At 46.1% G+C, this 23,738-nt stretch overlaps 1 protein-coding gene across 26 annotated transcripts in view; it reads right to left on the minus strand.

Moving 5' to 3' along the window:
• The window catches only part of RBFOX1 (RNA binding fox-1 homolog 1), a 2,071,930-nt gene that overhangs the window by 175,631 nt on the left and 1,872,561 nt on the right, over nt 1–23,738 (minus strand). For all 26 annotated transcript variants that reach the window (XM_040458724.1, XM_040458700.1, XM_040458710.1 and 23 more), the window contains one exon: nt 13,028–13,270. In XM_040458724.1, coding sequence (XP_040314658.1) covers nt 13,028–13,270 — 243 coding nt within the window. The remainder of the gene's footprint in view (nt 1–13,027; nt 13,271–23,738) is intronic.

Raw genomic sequence — 23,738 nt, forward strand, 5'->3', positions numbered from 1 at the left:
CCAAATCCCTGCTCTGCCCTTTTTGGCTTTGTGATGTGACCTTGGGCAGTCTCCTTGATTCTTCTGTGTTCTGGTTTTCTCACTGAGGAGACAAGGGGTCACTTAGGGTACCCGCCTCTTCTGGATGCTGTCAGATTCACTCAGGTCATGCACCTAAAGTTTTCTTTTCTTTTCGTTTTTCTCTTTCTTTCTTTTTCCTTCTTTCTTTCTTTCCTCTTTCCTCCCTCCCTCCTTCCTTCCTTCCTTTCTTCCTTCCTTCCTTCCTTCCTTCCTTGTTTCCTTCCTTCCTCCCTCCTTTCTTTTCCTTCCTTCCTTCCTTCCTTCCTTCCTTCCTTCCTTCCTCCCTTTCTTTTCCTTCCTTCCTTCCTTCCTTCCTTCCTTCCTTCCTTCCTTCCTTCCTTTCAAAAGAGATAGAATCCAAGGTAGGCTCCATGCTCTGAGCTGTCAGCACAGAGCCCAATGCAGGGCTTGAACTCACAAACCGTGAGATCATGACCTCAGCCAAAGTTGGACACTTAACCTACTCAGCCACCCAGGTGCTCCATGCACCTGAAGGTTTTAGTATCACCGCACTGGGTATGTAGCATATGCTCACTAAATGCTAGTTACTGTTACCAAACATTAATACATGATAGCTGCCTCTTCTTTTTTTCAAAATTCTTTTCAGTCCAAGAAATTTCTAATTTGTTTTTCTCTATCTACCAATCATAATGCATAATTACATTTTCCACTTTTAAAAGACCAGGGTAGCCCAAACTTTCCAACTTGTGTTGTTTGTAACTAACTCTATCATTTTTTTTTTAAAGGAAGAAAACTGACTTTTTGCCTCCAAAACAAGTCCACAACCCTTAAGGCTTCAAATCGCCTTGCTCCCAAAGGCCTGGTTTGTGTGGATCTATAAAGGCTACAAACCTTGGTCTCCTGAAAAACATACTTGTCCAGGTAGGACACTGACATCACATAAAAATCAGGTCCTTGAGCCCAGATACATTCTGTTCCTGATGTAAGAGGATGGGCTATTGTCTGGATTGTAGTGACCTTCTCTCCACAGTCCAGGAGGTGGAGAACGCTTAGCATCCGTGGGGGCTCCATTCTGGTGGATTCACCTACCAGGCTCACCTGCCTCACAAAGGTCCTTTGTTCTTCTAAGGAGGCAGGGAGCTTATGCAATCACTCAGACTAGCTGTACACGCAAGGTTATAATTGGACGATCTGATCGCCTCTGTCCTTTCCAGGGATGAAAAAGGCAGAAACCCAGACTCCTTAGTTACAGTATTTTGACCCAGGAGTGATTCAGACTAGACCTCGTTGGAATATATAATACTACTGAATGAGCACAGCCTCCTCAACCTAACCAACAGGATCATCAGGAAAGAACTAGGTAAAATAAAGACTCTTTTTAGAAGTCTGGAAGCCTTAGTGAGAGTAAGGCCCTGAGGCCTCTGGCTAGGAAGTAAAGCAGGTTTTCAAAGAGAAATGAAGCTCCAGGTCATACATCCTGATCTGCTCCTAAAGTCACCGGGCTTTGTCCATTTCAATGCATAGATAACCAGGAGATAGAGAGGAAAAGAAAAGAAAAGAAAAAAAAAAAAAAAAAAAAGATGGCCACAGAAAGTATGATCCATAGGGAGGGGAGTGGTGCAGTGGAAATTTTCTTTGGGGATGTTCTTGCTGAGATATTCACCGTGTGACTCAGATAAGTCACTCTCCCTCTCTGAGCCTTGCTATCATTCACAAACGAAGTAGGTAGACAAGACGGTCATTTCAAGCTCTAACCTACTCTGACTCTGCATTTGTCATGCAGGAGCACCCAATCTGTCTTTTTTTTTTATGCACCTGTAATGAAGGATTAACGCTTCCAATTTTACCTCTTGTTTAAAAAAATAAAGACCCCAAGACTAAGTCGGAGGTTACAAACTCACTATCTTCAGAGTCTGGGCAGATAAAAAATAAAGCAGGGCTCAATAAGAGGCCACTTAAAAACCCAAATGGCTGCTTGCTCTTGAAAAACATCAACAGATACTGTAATGTTGGGTCAGCAATCCAATACGGCAATGATTAGATGGGCGTGTGGGGGCGCACCTTTGGATGGCCCATGGGTCCTCTAGACTATCAGTGTCCCCACCAAGGGGTCACATAGCACCATGTCTATGGTTTTAAAATTCCTATGTTAATCAAGAAAATTAATGATTGCTTTTACCTATGTCTCCATCATAAACCGATCTCTCTCAAACAAGTATGTTACTTGCGTGGACCTGAAAATATCTGAGTTTCGGCCTTTAACTTACGTGATCTCCGTCTATCTTTACAATGAGAAGACAGACCAGGTGGACTGTTCGGTTTCCTCTGGCTCTAACCCTCCAAGGCTCTGTGGCCCAATCAACCAGGATCTCTCAGTTAACAGAGCATAGCCAACCACCTTCTCCAGCCAAGAATCCAAACAGAGCACAGAATTTACATGAACTCACTATGAACTTGTAGAATACATGGCCACCAATTAGAGCATGAGCTGTGGTTGGTGATGAGTGATTCACATACTGTGCACAAAACAGAGTAGTGCTGGCGTTCTAAGTTTATTTAAAAACAAACAAACAGGGGCGCCTGGGTGGATCAGTCGGTTGATCATCCGCCTTCGGCTCAGGTCATGATCTTGCGGTTGGGTGAGTTCGAGTCCTGTGTCGGGCTCTGTGCTGACAGCTCGGAGCCTGGAGCCTGGTTCGGATTCTGTGTCTCCCTCTCTCTCTGCCCCTCCCCCACTTGCGCTCTGTCCCTCAAAAATGAATAAATGTTAAAAAATTAAAAAAAAATAAAACAAACAAACAACAAAAAAGCACAAGCAAAAGCAACAAAACCACCTAATGGGGCTATGAGCCATGTGACAGCAATTAGGTCCTTCAACACCTAGACCAGCCATTTGTTCACCTCATGGACGGCTCACTTCATCTTCAGATTATCCAATCATTAGCCTAACCCTTTAGAATTACACAGTGTGCTAATACTTGCTCAAAGAATAACATCTTAATCAAGGAGGGAGACTGCTTAGTCATACTGAGAGGGTAAAACTTGACAATGAATCTCGGTGTGAATAAGCACAAAACACCGAAATGGAGACTAAGTCAAGGTGAAACATTTCAAATGGCTACGAGAGTAGCAACTCTAAAAGGACAATGAGATCTCCCTAAGGAAACATTAACACGGTCTCAGAATGTCTGATCTTCCCTTATTTAGCAAATGCAACATGGCTTTGAGCCCTACAAACTAAACTTCAATTGTATCTTTCCCTAATAAATCTTAGCCTTGTTTGTACATGGCCTAGAGCTAATTAGGTCAATGACTAGCTTGTACCAATCAGTCGGACTCAGACCTGAGTGGTTGAAACCTACTTGTATAAAAGTCATTCTATGTAAGAATTACCTTTATTTTCTTTTCTTCTAAAAATTTTTTCCTTTTAATGTTTATTTATTTTTGAGAGACAGAGAGACAGAATGCAAGTGAGTTGGGGCAAAGAGAGAGGGAGGCACAGAATCTGAAGCAGGCTCCATGCTCCAAGCTGTGAGCATAGAGCCCGATGTGGGGGTCGAACTCACGAGCTGCGAGATCATGACCTGAGCCGAAGTCGGACGCTCAGCTGACTGAGCCACCCAGGCGCCCCTATTTTCTTTTCTTACAGTTTATTTTTATTTATTTTGAGAGTGAGATAGAGAGTAAATGGGAGAGGGGCAGAGAAAGACGGAGGGAGAGAGGGAGAGAGGGAGAGAGAGAGAAAATACCAAGCAGACTCCATGCTGTCAGCACAGAGTCCGACATGGGGCTCAAACTCGCCAACTGTGAGATCATGGCCTGCATCGAACTCAAGAGTCAGATGTTTAACCAACTGAGCCACCCAGGTGCCCCATGAGAATTACTTTGAAAACCAATGTGGGGATTTGGGCCTTAGTTTCACTCTTAACGCGCAAGAAGTTACACAACTGTTAGGATGGATTTATTCTCCCCAAAAAAATGGTTTGAATGGAAAATTAAGGACAAAGGAGAACGCTCTGATTTCCCACTATGAAAGATGGGACTTTCTCATAATTATAATGGTTTCTATGGTGGAGGGTTTGCTGTGTGCCCATCACTGCGAAACCCTTCCGCGATCTCACTGCTGCTCTAAACCTCACATGATCAAAGGAGGTAGGTGAGGCTCAGAGTGGTTACATCACATGCCAATGGTCCCCAACAGTCGATTCTTTATCGCTTCTCTTGATTATACCTAATGGCATTTACCCAGGGCCATTTTCTTCGAGCAGTCATGGGAGTCATGAGAACCTTCACCTCCACCGGATTCCAAGGTCATAGCCCTGTCCTACAACTGGACATTAGACACGTGGGTCTCGGATGATCTCAGCTATCCACCCCTCTCAGAGTTATCCTAAGATGGGCTTAATCATGCCATGTGGCTCCTCAGGACTGGGGACTTTGGTGAACAGACTCTTTAGAACAGTAATATGGCCCTGGTATTGGGTAATAAAGGTCTTTAACTTGTCCTGTAAGCCATGGGCCATTCAGTTTAATGCTATCCCGGAGACAGAAGCATAATACTTGGCCATGTGAGGGGACAAGAGAATGTTCCTGTGTCCTTAAAGTAAATGTGAACCTTAGGCAAATAGAACCTGTGTGGACAAAACAGCTCAGCCACACTGTCATCTGAAAAGACAATTGTGAAGCCACCGAAATGTGTTATTGGAGTTTGCTCAAGGCACAGGTCTCAAATAAGAGCACCTGCTAAGCTTGTAATACAGGACGTGCTGGGGTCCACTGGGGCCCTCCCCAGGGCAGGATGGGTGATTCCCAGGCAAAGCGTTCCTTTCTGCAGTACTGGGGATACCTTCTGGGCTCTGTGCCCTTCTGAGTTTTGGTCTTGAGTCTGACACACCTGGTGTAGAGCTTTCACTCCTACTTATTAGCTACAATGACCTTCAGGATGTTCCTTGCCTCAGCTCCTTACTATAACATGGGGATGATAATGCCTCATACGTACTTAAAATTTTTTTTGGTGATAGAGGGTCAAGACAACTTGACATTATGTGTGAAAAGAGCTTGGAACATAGTCTGACACTCACTGAGCAAAACTATTATTTTTGAGATTGCTATTCCCCATCTCCTGTTTCGCTGTGGCTACCCACCCTATTTTTAGACAGACATCCCTCAATGATTTGGCCAAATTTTAAACATGCACAGGTGAGGCCCAAGTTCTCCAGCAGGGAGAGGAACTCTCCGGTGTTCTACAAGGCGGCTCTGAGGGTTGGTGGGAAGGGAAGAGAAAGACGTTTTGGAGAAGGGCAGAACCCCACTGGAGGAAGGGAACAGTAGGGATAGTAAGAGCTGAGAGGTCAAGTGACCAGCCCGGGACCTTTCAGCTTCTGAATAGTGGAGCAGAAGGTCTAATCCCAACCAACCTGGAATGTAAGTTCTTCACTGACCTGCTACTTTAAATCGGAGAGCAGGGCTGAAGAAACTGGCCTGGCAGAGAATTCTGGATTATTCGCCCAGGCCTCAGGCACTGGTCACCTATGCTGCCAGCCGGGAGACCCTCAAGGGAATACCCTGGAGGAAAGAGGCCAGGCTTTGACGTGACATAGAACTGGTGAGGCTCTCCACCCTGTCACTCACAACTCTCCCAAACTCACGACGTCTTTGCCTCTTTGCACCTGTTTCCCCAGTGTAAAATGTGAGTAACTGGTATCATTTAAAGGGGTTGGTGGGAGGGCAAAACAAGACGATGACTGTGCAGTGCCCAACATGGACCGTGGACCACAGCAGCCTTCAGTCAATGACAGCACACCTCCCTCCCCTCTTCCCTGACAGCAGACTACTCTCAGATTATCTTCTCTTGTTAGAGAGAGGGGGAAGCCATGGACAAGCACACGCAGTCAGAATGGCCATGAGCCGGGAGCTGGATGGCACACTGTTGAACAAGGGTGTGGGTGGCACGCCTTCTCAGGTACTGCCTGTGGGGGTAGCTGAACCGCCTCCACATTTTAGATCCATGTGCCTTTTAACCACTCACACAGAGACACCCAGGGGTAGACAGCAATCTCTGTGCCCAGCTGCTCACTACAGCCTAACAGGGAATAACAACACTGCAACATAAACCCCAGAAATAGCCTCAGTTCCCCCAGTGAGACACCTCTGCATGTAAGATCGCAAGCGAATGTCTACAAGAATGAGCTGGATCCCAAAGCGTGGCACAGAATGATCTTCCAGATGCACAGTGTGCCCAAGTGGGTGCTCAGTCGACTTCAGTTCTGTTCTTTGGGGAAGAGGAATTAGAGATGCCAAGATTGGATTCAGAGACAGAAAGATAGGAGAGAGAGACAGAGAGAGACAGAGAGGCAGAGAGGAGTAGACAAGCAGGCTGCTACAGACTAAATGTCTGTGTCCCCCCAGATTTACATGTGGAAATCCAACCCCCACCCCCAAGGTGATGACATTGGGAGATGTGGCATTTGGGAGGTGATGAGGTCATAAGGTGGAGCCCTCATAAAGAAGCCTCAGAGAGCCCCTCGTCGTCTTTCACCACGTGAAGACACAGGGGGAAGTTCGTCCCCACCAGACGTGGCCACTGCCACCGTCATGATCACGGACTTGTCAGTCCCAGAACCAGGAAATAAATGTCTTCTGTTTATAAGCCACCCAGTTGGTAGTATTTATGTTCTAGCAGCCCGAATGGACCAAGACACAGGCATATGCTTCCACTGGCACAAAACGTTTCTGGAAGGAAATACAAGGAATTGGTAACTGTTGTTTCTGGCAGGGAGACGAAGAACTAAGAAATTTTGGTTTTCATTGTACACCCTTTTCTAAAGTTGTGGCTTTTTTAACCACAATCCTGAGATGCTTTCAAATAATAATAATAATAATAATAATAACAATAATAATGATAATGATAATGATAATAGTATCAACAGCAGCAGCACCCAGTGAACAGAAAAGTACACTGAGTTTTGCCCGTTCCTCAGCTACACAACTGGCTTTAGAAGCAGAGCCAGTATTTAAAGGGATCAAAACAGGAAGTCATCACCAACTAATGTCTTCACTTTGTAAAGGTATTAAAGAAGTCTGGAGACCCACTTGCTGCTTTAGTTGGAAGCAGCTGAGGGTCAAGGACTCAGCTTCTCAAGCAGCTCTTGTCCCTGTTAACAGAGCCCAGAGCTCGGGGATCTAGCTGTAGGACCCACATTGTTTCTCCCATCAGTTCCCAGAACTGGTGGGAGACTTTGAAACAGACTGCAGAGGTGTTAAAAATAGAAGTTAAGTTGCTACTGGAGATACATGGAGAATTCACTACTTGCAAATCTCTAATTATAAAATGTCAAGAGTAAAATACCTTGTCAGGAAGAGTATCTAATATAATACAGTATTGGGTCTGTCAACACAGTGATCCGTGATGTGTTTGGAGGCCTACATTAAATAGACATCCAGCAGAAAAATGTCCTGTGGGGACTCATCTCAGCCCTTGGGGAACAGAAAGGATGACCTGGTAAGTCTTTTCTGTCTGTACTTTCTTTGCTCAGCTCTGGGAAGCTTTGGGAGCTCTGGGTGCATCCTGCTTCCCTTTTACAGATTCTGCACTTTGTGTTAAATCATGTGCATATATTAGATGTTCTTGGAGCCTACCAGATGGATGGATGTTTTCTCGTACCCAAAACTACTCGGTTTCCCAACGAAATGATGTCCCCGACAGTGCCCTCAGACTGGCATTAAGCACCGTGCACAAAGGACAGTTAGGGTGATTCCAGACACAACACTACCCTATGGAGAATAACTTAGGCATGCTAATACAGGGCTATGTATTCTAGGGTTGGGAGAACATGGGTCTGACCCACTTGGAGGGTAAATTATTTCCTTGAGTAATGCAGAACCTGCAGTGGAGAGAGGGGTACGCTCAGTCAAAGTGTGAGGATACAAAGACATTTTGAGGCAAACTTGTCATAGACCATGTTCTGCTTGGTCGGGTCATGAAAGTCCAACTGAAAAGTAGGTCATGGGCAGCAGAAGCACCTTCCATACTGGCCAAGAGAGAAAAGCATATGCATGGAATCATTTCTAGTAGAAAACAAGACGGCCCCTTATATGTTCCTGCTCCTCCCCAATGCTGGGTAAGCCCCTTGCTTCAGTTTATAATGGTTCCTCTTTGAAACTTCCTGCAACAGTATGTACCCCACCCCGCCCCCCGCCCGCCAACCCCAAACATGGCTGGAGAAAACCAAATGGCCAGGTAACTAACCCTCCACAAATTCACACTCTGTCAGCTCCGAGAGGAACTTGTTGCCCCTCAGATACTCTAGGAATCATCTGAGCCAAACTCCTGACATGTTTGCTCAATTTCAGGAATAAATCCATTGCTTCCCCAACTCCTCTGCTTCTCTCTGTCAGCTGATAGTGACTTCGTCACTGAGAACACGAAGGCAACAGAGAAGGAGCTCCTCACAGGATCTCCTGACTTAAGATTTCTCCATGTGCTGGTACATTCACTCCTTCTTCTTGCTATGGTCTGAATGTTCCTGCCTCTCCCTATTCACATGTTGGAATCCTAAAGCCCCAGTGATGGTGTTAGGAGCTGGGGCTTTAGGGGGTGATTAGGTCATGAGGTGGCACCCTCATGAATGGGATTGGCATTCTTAAAAAGGAGACCCAGAGAGCTGCCTTGCCTCTTTCACCATGTGAAGACACAGGGAGAAGGCACTGGCTATGAACCAGGAAGGGGCCCTCACTGGACCACACTGGCACCTTGATCTTGGACTTACAGCCTCCAGATCTGTGAGCAACACATTTCCGCTATTTACAAGACAGTCTGTGGGATTTGGTTACAGCAGCCCAAATGGACTAAGATGCATCTCTTCTGTCTCAAAACTGAAATGTTTCCAAATGTTCATAGATGCCTCATTTGTAGCGGCCCAAAGCTGAAAACAATCCAGGTACCCATCCACAAGTAAGTGGATTGACAAATTGTGGCACATCCACGCAATGGTTTGCAACTCAGCAATGAAAAGCAGTGAGCTACTGATACATGGGACAAGTCAGATGAATCTAAAAGCAATGATGGTGAGCCCCAAGAGAAGCCAGGCAAAAAGAACCCATAACATTTGATTTTGTTGCTATAAAATTCTAGAAATTAACAACTAAGCTAGAGTGAAAGAAGCAGATCTGTGGGTTCCCCCGGGAATGAGGTAGAGGGCAAGGAGGAAAGATTGTAGAGGGGTATGAGAAAACTTTGGGGGTGATGGATATGTTGGTTACAACATCTGTACATATGTCAACACTCATCAAATTTCACACTGTAAATACAGAGAGGTTATTGTATGTCAGTTATATATTCATAAAGCTATAAAAAAGTATGTCTTCTTCTTTCCTAGACCACCTGCTCTATTTGTACACCCTTGGTCACCTGAGTCATCATTCCCCAGCTCTTGTTCCCTGTCCCCACCACCTGGCCCCACAGGTGCCTTCTCTTTGGCATAAAATAGGATCCGAAATTGATTCTTGTACAAATTGCTTCCCTGAATTCTTACGCCCCTGAGTTGTTGTCTTTTCTTTCTCTTTACTCCAAGTGCTTACGACGATAGTGCACTCTACCCCCAATCATTCCCATTTATTTCTCCACTCCCGGTCCCCTGGCATCTCTCCCCAACACTGTAGGGGCACTGCTTCTTCTCTGTCTCCAGTGATGGCAACTTCAGTAACGTATTCTGAATTCGCACCTGCCAGGCTGCCCTGACAACACTCTTCTGGTTCAATTTCCACACTGCATACCCAGGGGATACCCCATTCATGTCTCCCTTGGCTCCGTGCCTTCCAAACCTCACTGCTTATGAGTTTTTCAAGGATCTGCCTGCCCTTTTCTTCATTCCCTATACTCGGCAAATGTATCTACTCTGGCCTCTCCATACAAATGGCTCACCCTTGGCTCTGACCGGATTCTCTGTTTAATACCTCTAGTGAGAAGATCTAAAGCACCTTATCACTGACTCTGGTAGGCCCATCTTTGGTCTCTATATTTGGCTATGGAGTTCCTCCGTGGCTCCATTCTCAGCTTCAGACACTGAACGAATACAACCCTGTGCAAACCAGGGAAAGAGAGTGATTCCCAAGGGTTTTTCCCTAGGAATGTGGTATGATGTCAGGAGCTGCAGGGACCATCCCAGAAAACTAGAGAATGTAGTTGAGCAGGAAGAAAAAGAGACTGAAATGGATCTTGTTGGAACCTAACACGTATGTGCCCCACACCAAGCTGTGTCTAAAGTCAGCCCACCTCTAAGACTTTTTGTTGTAAAAGTCAATACATTCCCTGCTGATTTTCTGTTACTAGCAACCAGAAGATTATGAAATGTGTATTCCTTCAACCATGATGTGGAGGGACATCCCCCCACAAGTGTCCCATCACAGAAATACACTAAAGCCTTAAACATCTATGTTCTACAGTTTGCCACATTACAACCATAATAGAACGGAGAGTGCGCCTGCTCACTGTTTCACAGTGCCGCAGTGCCTGGGCCACTATGGCCACCCAACACCCTGTTTAACTTTGTGTTGATCTCTAAAGAGTTCTTTTTGTGAGAGAAGGACATTGAGCATCACAACATCCCAAATGGACTAAGATCTCTTTTTAGGTATGCGTCATTAACCCTTCTAAAATTTCATTTTATAACTCTTCTGGCTTAAACTCTTTTCAACGGTCCCCATTGCCCCTAATGTGGAAGTCTATCCACTGATCAAATCCACCAGGCCTGTGGGGTATGATCCCTGGTGACTGCCCCATTCCATCCTTTGCCACTGCACCCCCAAACCTTCTTCACCCTGGCCTCTTTTTAACTCTTTGAATAAGCCAAGATCTTTTCAACCTTGGCATTACTGGCCTCGATATTCCTTCTGCCTGGAAAGTATGTCTTCTCATCTTAACATCTTCTTAAAGACATCATCCTAGACTACTCATCTGCAGGCAGTACCCATAATCTTTATCCTCCATGGCACCTGTCGTTTTCTTAAGAGCAGGTATCACAGTTTGTGTTTATACAAGCTGTCTGAATGACACATGCTCACTCTATGACTGTCATGCAAAGTTATAAGAGGGAAAGGATCATTTCTGTTCCATTCAACCACATCGCTGGGATGAGTCCTGGCCACAGTAGATACTTAAAAATATTCATGAACGAATGAATCTTCCACAGCAGGTTAGTATACTTGGCGTATATTGAGGCTTAATAGATAGTGTCTGTATTGGGCATTATTATCCCTTTTTTAGTCCTAAGATAACCTTCTGAAGCCCTACCATCGTTGACTGTCACAGAATAACCCAAAACAAATAAATGGCAACACCATCACTATAACCTGGTAGTCAACACAATAGTAACAAACACCTGCTAAACCAGCAAACCCATTAAATGAACGCATCCCTAAGTTTGAACAGCCAGCTATAGACAGGCAATAGCAGCACTAATCACAAAACCCCAAAGGTGGAAACAACCCAAATGCCCATCAGTGAATGGAGGTACAAACAAGAGTGGCATATCCATAAAATGGAATTATATTCAGTCACGGAAGGGAATAAAGTACTGATACGTGCTACAGTGTGGATGAACCCTGAAAACATTCTATTAAGTAAAAGAAGCCAGTCACAAAAGGTCGGACATGGTGTGATCCCATTTTTTATGAAATGCCTAGAATAGGCAAATCCATACAGGCAGAAAGCACATTTGCAGGAATGTGGATCGTCTGCTTAATGGGTAGAGCGTTTCCTCCTGGGGAGATGAAAATGTTCTGGAACTAGATACAGTGATGGCTGCACTGAGCTGTGAGTTTCTCAGCCCCACGGAATTATACACACAAAACTGGCTGAAGTGGTAAAATTCACCTCATAGACGTATTTTACCACAATTAAAAGAGGGGAGACAGGCAACACACAATGTTAGAGTGTATGCTATTTTTAAAAATCTCCGAACCTAGCCTCCAAACGTAAAACCCTCCTGCTTCAAACCAAGAAATTCCTCCACAAGTTCTGGGTTTTCAGAGGCCTGGGGGCAGGAGAAAGAGGCACAGTCGGCTTCCATCTATAAAATGTTCTGGACTACAGGCCTGGCGTGTGCTTGCAAAGAATTCCTCAGAAGCTCTCAAATGTGCAGATACATCTTGTGGTATATGCGGGGTGATTTTAGGTCATGCACAAATGAACAAGTGTTTAATTTTAACAGTTAGTTTTCTTTAGGCTTATCTTTGACTAGTAGCCAACAATGGTGGTTTTTAACTTATGGTGGTGAAAAAATGCATCTTTTTTGTTTGTTGGCTTGCTTTTAATGCCCGGAATGCATTCACATGCAATGAAATGTACTCTCTTTGGTGCATAAAGTCACGTAAACAAACAGCCACCATCAAAACACAGAAAATTCCATGAGCCTAGCAAAATTCTCTGGCGCTCCCCTTTGCAGTCCAGGCCTCCCCCACCCTAGGGCTCCCAGAAAACACAAAAGAACACAGGTGAATCTCAAAGCCATGAAGAAGGCTAAGGAGGCTGAAGAAGACAGGGGCCGACATGGGCAGGAGCTGTGAACACGCATGAGGTCTCTTTCCGGGGGACAGAAATATTCCGAAATTAGACTGTGCCAAATGGTTGCACAACTCTGCGAATACACTAGGAATCGGTGATTTGTGCACCGGAAACTGGTGAATTTTATGGTATATAAATTATGTCTCCATAAAGCTGTTTAAAAAACCACGCAGTGTATAATCCTACTGAGAGGACATGATTCAAGAAAAGGGAGAACAACGGGAACAGAAATTAGATGAGAGTTTCCCCTCACGAATAAAGTTAAGGAAAAAAGCATTGATTTCAGTAAGCAGCATGAGAGGAGGCCTGCAGACAGGTGGATTCCACGAGCCGCTGCGACAGGGGCGGGCTCAGGGGTTGCTCCGCGGCAGGAGCCTCCGTGGGGTGGGGTGCGCCCGGCCGCCACTGCCCCCTCCCCCCTCCCCGGGACCGGCGCCCACTTACTGTGGCAGTGCCGGACACGGTCTGCGCGCTCGTGTCCGCTGCGCTCTGCTCGGAGTGCGTCTGGGCGGGAGGATACAGGTTTAACGTGTGCTCCGGGACGGTGGTCTGGCCCGTGTACTCTGGTGCGGGGTGGGGATGAGGGGCCGTGTATTCCGCGGGGATGCCGTTCTGGGGGGGAGCAAACTGGGCCGAAGCGTAAGGCTGAGCCATGGTGTCCGGGGCAGCTGCTGCTTCCTGATTACCCTGGAAAATCAGAAAGGGGGAGACAAGGCGAAACACCGTGAGCGCGAACCAGGCAGAACCCCTCCCTGGGGCCCAAGGATGAGCGCTCCCCCGACACTTTGCAGGTGCCAGCACTGTGCCAAGAGCCTGAGATGGATGCATCCCACTTAATCTTCACCAGACTCTATAAGGAAATAGTACCTGTCATTTCTATAGACCTAACCCCATTGCGCAGATGCAGAAATCAAGGCTCAGAAAGGTGCAGGGAAGTCACATTCCCCAAGCCATCCAGCCCCATAGCCAAGGACTGGGAGGGTCTGTGCCCTGCTCGATTGGATTTTTCTGGCAGATCCTCCTTATTTCATCCCCATTTTGGAACATGTGAGCATGTAGTTGTCTCCAGTGACAGCAGAGACTTGATTTGATACTTAAAATGCCAAGAGAGAGATTAAATTGAACGTGTGTGTTCTTGAGAAGAGACACAATTCATCTAAGCGTTTGAATTTAATCAAAGTTTTATGTGACTTGGCTCACATAATGGGATGGAGGGGTCCTTTTAATGGTCACAGGGTGCGTGTGTGTGTGTGTGTGTGTGTGTGTGTGTGTGTGTGTGTGTGTGTGATGTTCCCGGTGCCAATATGAAGCAGCCAATGGAAAGTCAAGGCCTAATTTGGACAAAGATGGCACTCTGTGATACTGTGTTCACCATTTTAAGTATCTTTTCAAAATGCTGGACTTCACTCAGCCTCATTAGTCAATGCCTCCCCCCACCCCTTGCCTTGGTCTTTTTTTTTTTTTATAAGCACAGAGTATTATATAACAATTCACCCTTCCAATCTAGGCAAAACATGCAGTGTGATAATTACAGTCAAGTCAAAAGAATTAAAAAAAAAAACCTGAATTCAAATGCTTCCATTTCAGGAAATATCTCTCTCTCTCCACCCCACCCCTCCCCTTAAAACTCTACTACTCTACACACACACACACACACACACACACACACACACACACACACCATCCGAAACTGTAACCCAGGGGGCCAAATTTTTCATGGTCTCAAGACATGGGATTGCACGGTCAGAGAGAGAGAAGCTTAGCAATTAAGCACACCAAAGAGCTGCCTCTTCCATTGTCTGTGGTCAATTAGATGTGACCTCAGCCCTCCTATAATGATACTAGGGCAAAAATGTCAGGATTGCTCACATCTCCTCAGTCCCCGCCACCAACATCTGAGAACCTCTTCAGCTAAAGCAACTTGAGTGCGGCAAAAACATTATGACATAGGAGGGGAGAAAAAAAAAAGTTTATTCTCGGAGCAGCGCACAGAGCCTGTGCATTTGTTTAGAGGGGACCTTAATTAGAATGTTAAAGATGACACTTTGAAGAGAACGAAGCTTAGGATAAGTTTAAACCATTTTACAAGTGAAAACATTCCCATCACGCCCTTTCCTCCCCCAGGCGAACGGCTCCAAATGCCTGGGCCACTGGAAGCAGAAATACACAGCCATTGCTTGCTTTCTAGCATCTTTTCCTAGTGTCTGGGGCTGAGCAGGGTCTGCCTGCGCTGTGGCTGGATCCCTGCCCATGGAGAGTTAACCCTGACCATCTTCAGGAAGCCACAGGGGACACTCAGGGTCCTTGCTGCTCAGTGTGCTTTTGTCTCCTCTTCAAGAACAGCACCTGGTTTTCTTTTAAGAGACACTTCCACTCTCAGCCCAGAGAGCACAGATGTGGCTGAGACCTGCCTCAGGTTACCTCCAGACACAGGATGCCGTGGCTAATCAGAGGGCTATAAAAACAATTCAGTCCCCAGGTGGCCCCTTGAAACCGGACCACCTAAAGCAGAAGCCACACCCAGCAGACAACGGAGCCCAGAAACTGAGAAACAAGTGAACTGAGTCCTGGCGACATCATATCAAGTCTGGGATCCAGCTCTACCTGTGGTTAGTAACAGCACTGTTTGCTTTCCTTCCACGCATCAGTAAATGTCTCATTTCGTTTAAGATAGGTTTTTTTTTTCCATGTTACTTACAACCAAAAGAGTCTGGACTAAGAAGAACAAAAACATCCTCTCCTGTTTATAAGCCAACTTGCACCCTTCTACTCTACAGGGCTGCTCAAGCAACATATCCCTCTGTACACAGATTCCAGGCGATGCTTCTCTCTCTGATCAGACCTTGAGAACCCTCCAAAGGGAAATTCATTGTGCCAGATTCTACTTCTGGACAAAGGCCTGTTTCACTCCCCCCTACCTTCGATCTGGCGCATGTTTGAAATGAAAGTCAGACTTGAGAAAACTCCAGGGGGGGCCCCAGGGGGGAGCATGAAGTGCCCAGCAATGGCAGGGAGATGGTCACATAAAGAAAAGCTTTCCCTCCTGTGTCTTCAGCAGAAAACGGTTTTATGGCCACACCTATGCCCATGTGGCCTCTCTGCATGGCAGAGCAATCTCAGGAAGAGTGACCTGCCCCGCCGCCCCCCACCACCACCAGGTTTCCAAAAACCATCAGAGGCTTAATCTTAGGATCTGGGCTCTCTTTCTGCTTCAAGAGGAGAGGAGCCTGCCCTCGGGAAGCTGACGGGCGCTCCAACTCTCAACACCATCGACTCTACCCATTCACTGTCCCTGTGCCTGGAAAGCCCTCGCTACTCCCTTTCCTGGCTAGTCTCGACTGCCCTTTTGGGTCCCTGAACGAGTCCTCCAGCCAGATTTCCCTGACACCAAGCCCACTTCATCTGTGTGTCCTCTATGCTCCCCTGGAACTTGTGGCCACATCTCACATGACTCCTAGGGCTGCCACTGGAGAGACTCCTAAGGGCTGGGGATAGTGTCACATTCTACAGTGCCTCTCCAGGGTCCCACAGCATGCTAGCTACAACGTAGGCATTTATAAGCACTTGCTAAGTGAATGCATGCTTGAATGATGAACTTTGGGCTCTGTGGAGCTTAGCCTGGCAGCAGGACATAGGGTGGGTCGGGGGGAGGAGGAAAGGGGTTGGCAAATGACCCATGAGACAAATCTGGCCCACTGGTCGTTTTGTAAATAAACTTTTACAGAGACACAGCCATGTTCATTGTGCTATAACGGCAGGGTCGAGTAGCTGTGAGAGACCCACAAAACCGAAACTATTTAACCATCTTGCTCTTTGCAGAAAAGTTTTCCAATCAAGGCGGTCAAGGTATCACTAAATATGGGGATGTCAATTAAGAAGCCACCATCGCAGGGGCGCCTGGGTGGCGCAGTCGGTTAAGCGTCCGACTTCAGCCAGGTCACGATCTCGCGGTCCGTGAGTTCGAGCCCCGCGTCAGGCTCTGGGCTGATGGCTCGGAGCCTGGAGCCTGTTTCTGATTCTGTGTCTCCCTCTCTCTCTGCCCCTCCCCTGTTCATGCTCTGTCTCTCTCTGTCCCAAAAATAAATAAAAAACGTTGAAAAAAAAATTAAAAAAAAAAAAAAAGAAGCCACCATCGCATAAATAGTTTGGGCAGGAAATAAAGCTGGAAGTTAAAGCGGGAGAGAGTGAAGGGGGGTGCATTCTCCCTATTCTCCCTAGAACCAAGGAGGGACGCTCAGCTATGAAGATGGCACCCAATGGAGGAGTCAGTCTTCTTCAGAACGTGGTTTCCATCTCTGCACGTCTGCGCTCTAAGCACAAACACATGCAGGCTTCACTCTCAGCACAGTGGGCTACAGAGGGGGACATCCATGAGGGCCTCAGGCTTCTGTGCTCAGGGGAGAGGCATCCCTCTCCTCACAGGTGCTCAGAAGGCACCCTGATGGACGCTGCTTTCCTCTCAGGCCTGGAAGGCGCCAGGCACTGTGCTGGGGGCTTTAAATCAGTACTTCTTTATGTTATGTTATGTTATGTTATGTTATGTTATGTTATGTTATGTTACATGTTATGTTATGTTATGTTATGTTAATTAATTTTAATGTGAATTTTACTTTTGAGAGAGACAGAGAGAGAATGAGCAGGGAGGGGCAAAGAGAGAGGGAGACACAGAATCCGAAGCAGGCTCCAGGCTCCGAGCTGTCAGCACTCAGCCTGATGCAGAGCTCGATCTCACAAACTGCGAGATCATGACCTGAGCCGAAGTCAGACGCTCAACCGGCTGACCAGCCAGGTGCCCCTGCATCAGTATTTCCTACACAGGGTGACCGCTCCCGGGGGGACAGCTGACAGTGTGTGCAGACACTTTTGGTTGCCAACAGTGGGGGGAAAGGTTGCCGATGATGTCTAGAGGGTACAGGCCAAGGATGGTGCTGAAGCCCCTACAATGCACGGGACAGGCCGAGCCCCAAGTGTTCACTGTGCCCAGACCCAGATTCCCTGCTCTGCACGCACATGCTGTATCTTCCATCCCATGGTACTTTGCTGTGGAGTACCCTGCAGCCCAGAACCAGGACGGATTTTGCAAGGTCACAGCAACAGCTCTTAGGGAAGCTGGGAGCTGAACTACAGCCTGGGTATCTCTCATCTGCCAAGGCTATCTGCTGGTGGCAACATTCATTCCCATTTTTAAACATACCTCTCTCTGTCATACATACACCTGTGGCCTCAAGACCTGCAACTCACCCTCCAGGAAGGCAGGTGCTGGGGGATGTGGGACAAAAATACCAGTGTCCCAGTAGCTGGACCAGCCCCTGGGGAGGGTTAGAGCAGAGGCCTGGGAAATTTGTGCCATCTAAGCTCAGAGCTTCATGAGGCTCTGAGGCCATCCTAGGAAAGAGAAGGGCCAGCTGGGGACAGGCTGCCAACCTCTACCAAACCTTGTGCGTTCTGGCACACCCCAGGCACTGAGCCCTAGGGTTGTGTCCGTGGCCACTCAGGAGCCCATGGGTAGCAAGCATTTGGGTCCACGGGGCTCTGGACTATACTCCTGTTCCTGAAGGCCTCAAACAGATGTTAGTGGGACCTCCCACAGTTACTTATTAACACTGACAGCCATTCCAGAGAGACCCTAATTAATATTCCCAACATTTGCAATTTGGGCTAATTACAGCTAATATTTAATTAAGATCATTGTACTTCCTGTGGAATTATTTTTTCACCTTCAAATGGCTTCAGAGATGTCTTTGTTTCCTCCCTAGTGATGTTCCTGGATTCTGAGCTTGGCTGAAGTGTGTTTTCTGGAAAAATATACTTGCGTTAAGGGCACCTTTGGCACTCCAGGTCAAGGCAAATCTTGGGCACATGAACAGGATCCTGGTTGAAAGCTGAGGCCAGCTTCACGTAGGTGACAGTGACAGACAAAAATTATTTGGAGCGTTCCGGCTAGACATTCCCTCATTTGTAGAAGCCGCCTTTCTTCTACCTCCGATGCCAAACCCCCACCTTTCCCTAAATAAGTGGAATGATCACAGAGATTCTGATATCTACTGAGTCAGGGTGCCTGTGGGTGTTCTGAGGTGATGAGGAGGGTGATTCTGCCTTTCACAGAACCCCCACATCACTGAGCAAGTGCTTCAAGAGATCTGCAAACCCAACATCAAATTTTCAGTGCCTGGACTTTTCTAGGTTGCTGACAAATACACAATTTTTTTTTTTTTTTTTTTTTAAAGCCAAGACTGTTTTAACATCCACTATTGCTGCTGCAGAACCGGACAGAAACTTCAAATAAAGAACATTGATTAGGAACGTAGAGGAAACTTCCTTGTCCTCAGTCAACCAAGCCTCAATTAAAGCAGAGACTCAACAACAGCAGGCTGATGTGGGACCCCATCATTACCTGAGACACCCCAATGGGTAGCTTGGATTCCAGTTACTGAGCACAAGAGGATTATTAAAATGCAACCAAGTCTGAGTCACCAAAGCAAAAATAAATGCCATTTCAATTTAAATATTTTACTGAAGCATGAAATAGCCAGGATATTACTGCTATTTTAAGACAAACACCGTAATCTGACTATTAGTATAGTGTGTTGACTCTACCGCATGCAGACTTTCAGAGAGGCGTCTTCAAACACAGGAGGACTGCTTTGGTCACTGGACATCCCGCATCTTTAATTTCCTTTCCGAGGTGGGCTCAGGAGATAGAGTCAGAGGGAAAATGCGAGGTTTTTTTGTTTTTGTTTTTTTTGGTTTTGGTTTTTTTTTTTTTTTTTTTTTTACCCCTAGACATCTCCTTCTCCCAATTCATTGCCCTGAGGGGTTTAATAAAGTAGTTTTTAGAAAGCAATAAGAGAACAAAGGGTGGAAACACATCAGACTTTGCAAAATATTTTGGCCCCAAATCTAATGCAAACCACATTTCAACTGAGGAATCGTCTTTACGTAGCAGAGCACAAAGTGGGGATGTTCTTTTCACGGTAACTGCCTGACTCTCAATGAGAGGGGAGGGTGCCTGCTTTCAGAGCCAACGTGGACTTTAAAATAATGAAGTATTGTTTTCTGTGTGCATGCGTGTGCCTCCCCAGCTTTGATAGTCCAACTTCTCAAATCATCTTTTCCCCTTTAGCTTCTGGAATTGATTTGTCCCCAGTGCATTTCTTGCCCTGAGAAATCCCTTCTGGCCTAAACACAGTCCTTATAATGAAGACATGCCCAGGGATTGTCCAGCCCTGGTAAAACAGTGATTGCATCCATCCACACAGCCAAGAAAAGCAGCCACTCCCGGAGGGACCCCCCACCAACCCGGACTCCTGGAGGAAACCCTCCCTTTCGGGCTGCCTGCCTGCAGTTGTCGGTCTTGCTGACTGTTTGACTTTAGTTTCGTAGCATGGTCTGTTCTAGTTCTCGGGCAAGGAATTGCGCACATTCAGAGAAAGCCTCCAGTGCCTGACTGAAAAGAGCTAAGCTGTATCATGCCCCCGGGGGCATTGAAACAAAGAAGAAAATGCAAAATTACACCATTAACCTGCTGGTTCTAGGACCACCTCAGTTCGACACACCAAGCAGAAAGCCGACACACACACACACACACACACACACACACACACACACACTCTTGGCTGAAATCCTCCCCCCACCTCCGAGCAGGATTCAAGGAGCAGAGTACGTATCGCAGAGAGCAACAGAGACTTAACGCGAGGAAAGGCTTCAGCTTCATTCAAATTCACAATTTCGAGTGAAATATAAAATCAGGAAAAATACCTGCTGTACCATCCTGCTTCCTTTCTCCTCCATAAACTTAGCAGCTGTTCTAGCCCCACACCACAAAGCATCTGCCCAAAGCAAGCCTCAGTTACGAGCCAGGGTGTGCGCTCTGTGCAACGTGTGGATGGCTGGGTGTTGAAGGAGGGGAGCTGAGGCCGCCTGGCTGACCTCCCCCTCAACATCTGACTGCTCCCAAAACCAACCCCAGATGGGACTCTTTCCGCCAGCGAGGCCTGGCCCATCAATCACGGCTCGCCCCTCCTCTGGCTCCTGTTCTCAGTTTCAGGGTGCACACTGAGCAGATGATTATATAGAGGAGGAAGAACACACACACACACACACACACACACACACACACACACACACACAGAGCGCTCGCCTACATTAATAGCTGTTTAAAAAACATTAGAAATGGTATCCTATGCATTGCCTGGAGCTGGAATTTTTCATTACTAAACTAAATATATGATATGCAAAGTTATGAAATCCACCGGGGAGCTTGCTTACTATCCTATTTTGTTTTATATTTTTTAGAGAGGTGGGGGTACCGGGGGTAGCTGGAAAGAGGCAGAGGCGGGATGAAGAAAGAGCTCAGAGACAGAGGGATGCGGATAGGAAAATTTAAAGAAACACCCTGAGAACAGAGGGAACGCATTTATAACAAAGCTGCGTGGTTAATTGTAAACTGATCTTAAAATACTGTAACTGACGATGCTTTGGAAGATTTGGAAGCCCAGCTCCTTTGCAGACTAGCTGTGTGACCTTAGGCAAGTAGTTGCAACGCTCTGGGCTCCAGTTTTGGCTTCTGTTTAGTTGGGATGATGATGAGTGACTTCACAGTGTGATTGCAAGGGTCAAAATAAAAACCAAATCATAAACAAAACAAACACACTCAGGGCTTGGCTTATAGTGTGCGCTATATAAACAGATTCATTCATCACATCCAATAACATGGCAAGCAAGACTCAAGACCACCTGTGTCCCTATGGACCCTGCATTCAAGAGGGGCAGCAGGTTTTCAAGAAAGGAAGCCAGAGATGACTCCCAAATCCCAGTGGTAATCAGAGCTACATAGGACAAGTAGAGGGGTCTTGCTTTCTTCTTTTCTTGAACTTTTTCTCCTCTTAGCTCGTTTTTTTCCTTCTCTTTCAAATGAGCAAAAACAAAACCACGTACAAAAAAATCCCCAGTGATTTCAATGCCAAATGCTGCAGCCTCTCTATTTAAAGCCACAAATACTTTGTTCTTTCTTTATTATTAAAGCTACAACAACCAGAGTGAAATGTCAAAACAATCTCAGTTTTCATTTGGCCATGACTTCCTTGCTCGCCGAGGGAGAGTTTCAAGAGTCCCATCCACCCTTCCCGTGGACAGCTGCTTATCACCAAGCCACCCTGCCAAGAGAGGAGAGATCTTGCTACACTGGAGGGAATGGATGGGGTTTCTGAAGTGATTAAACGTGTAATTAAATTGTATAACAGAGGAGGGTTTAGGGCAGGAGAGGTTGCCTGGAAGAATTCAACCTTCCTGCTGGTGTGCTGCTAGTTCAGGTAGCCCCTGGGTGATTTTTTTTTTTTTTTTGTTTTGTTTTACTTCCCAGCTCCCCAGGGTTGGAAAGAAAATCTGGATACACAGTATTTGTGCCATCCTTCCATTTCCATTTTTGATCACACTGCTGAGACACCTCTGATGCAGAATCAAATAAGCAGCCCACGCAGGTTCCTTACAGAGACAGGTCAGCCCCCATCAAAGAGGTGCCACCCACAGAGGACCAGGGCCCCTTCTGTCCCCAGCCCCAACCCATCACTTGGATTCAGCACTCACTCTCAGGAGCCATAAGCTCCCTGTGCCCACAGATAAGTGAAGAGCCACACTTTTGGGAAAGAGGGACAAGATCAAGACAGACAGACTCCCTGGTGAAGTATGCTTTGGGAGAGATGGAGAAAATGATCAAAACAGCAGCCAACAAACCACTCAATAGAGATGAGCATTCCAGGGGGAAATAATCAGGCGGACACACTAGGACACTGGTCCCAGCCCGTGGACCATCAGAATCATGTGGGGGGTATTCTAATTAAGAAAATTAGACTGCAGGTCTCTACCCCAGGCCTACTGCCTTCAGTTATCTGAGGGAGGGATCCTGGCAGGGACATTGCACAGGGTTGCCCCAGGTCATTCTGCCACACAGTCCTGGGGGACCGTGTTCTGTGTTTTTCAAATTATAGGTGAGATCCCTTGGGTTGTAAAATCCATGGAGGGAGTTATCACGCCAACATTCTTTAAATGAAATCAACTATACCACACTGGAAAAGAAAAGAACAGAATAGAATAGAATAGTAAGAGTTGGTATGGTTTCATGAAACTTTTATGTGGGTGAATTGGGTTGCAACGTAAAATCTTTTATGGATTGCAGTAAAATAAATAAAATTAAAAACACCATGCTAGAAATTTCCAGTGTTTGTTACCATCTAACCTTTTACTAGTAGTGTAGCTATAGAATCGAAATCAAATGTTAAGAAGTCAGAAGTATAATGGTAGGATTATTGGCAAGTCATTTAACCTTTGTGTGCCCTAGTTTCCTTATTTATAAATACAAACGGTAATATATATTCTTCTTCCCAATGAGGCTCTTGTAATGCTTTTGGAGACAAAGTCTACAGAAATGTGTCTTATAATCTAAAAAGTTCTGTGAGAACATTTCCTATTGTGGGGAGGAAATCAGTCCTCCTTCTAGTCCAGCAAAGTGTACCCTTTGCAGAATACATGGAGAGGTATGTCGGGTCCTAACCTACCATGGGCCTGCACTGTGCTAGGCACTTTAATCCTTGCAATCATTCCCTTAAGGAAGATATTATGGTACCTTTTAAAGATAAGAGAACTGAGGCTCCAAACAAGTGAAAAATATTTCCTCCTATTGGACGTAATAGATTAGTTAAGTGGCAGAACCAACATTTGAACTTAATCTGGTCTGACTGATGAATTCCTGCCACTGAATCCATACTAAAATGAAGCTGGAGATGATGATCATGATGAGGGTGGTGATGATAATGAAGATGGAAATAATGATCATGATGACGACAGCGGTAGCGGTGATGAGAATGGTGGTGGTGATGGTGATGGTGATGATGATGATGATGATGATGGAGATGATAATAAGAAAATTTTTCTTGAGCACTAACTAGGTACCAGTCATTGTTCTAAGCACCGACAATATAAAACTCAACAAAGGAGCTTTGTCAACATTACCTATTTTAACAAAAACCCAAAACTGTTATTCCCTCTCCAAGGGAGGTGGAGTCACTTCTTCATACACACAACTGGCAAGTGCTAGTTAGCTAAATCTATCGGACTCCTAAGCTCTATATTCTAAAGTAGTCGGAAATGGGTTCAAGTG

This window comes from Herpailurus yagouaroundi, unplaced genomic scaffold (genome assembly GCF_014898765.1).
Source record: "Herpailurus yagouaroundi ecotype Mexico unplaced genomic scaffold, PumYag 222, whole genome shotgun sequence".
NCBI lineage: Eukaryota > Metazoa > Chordata > Mammalia > Carnivora > Felidae > Herpailurus > Herpailurus yagouaroundi.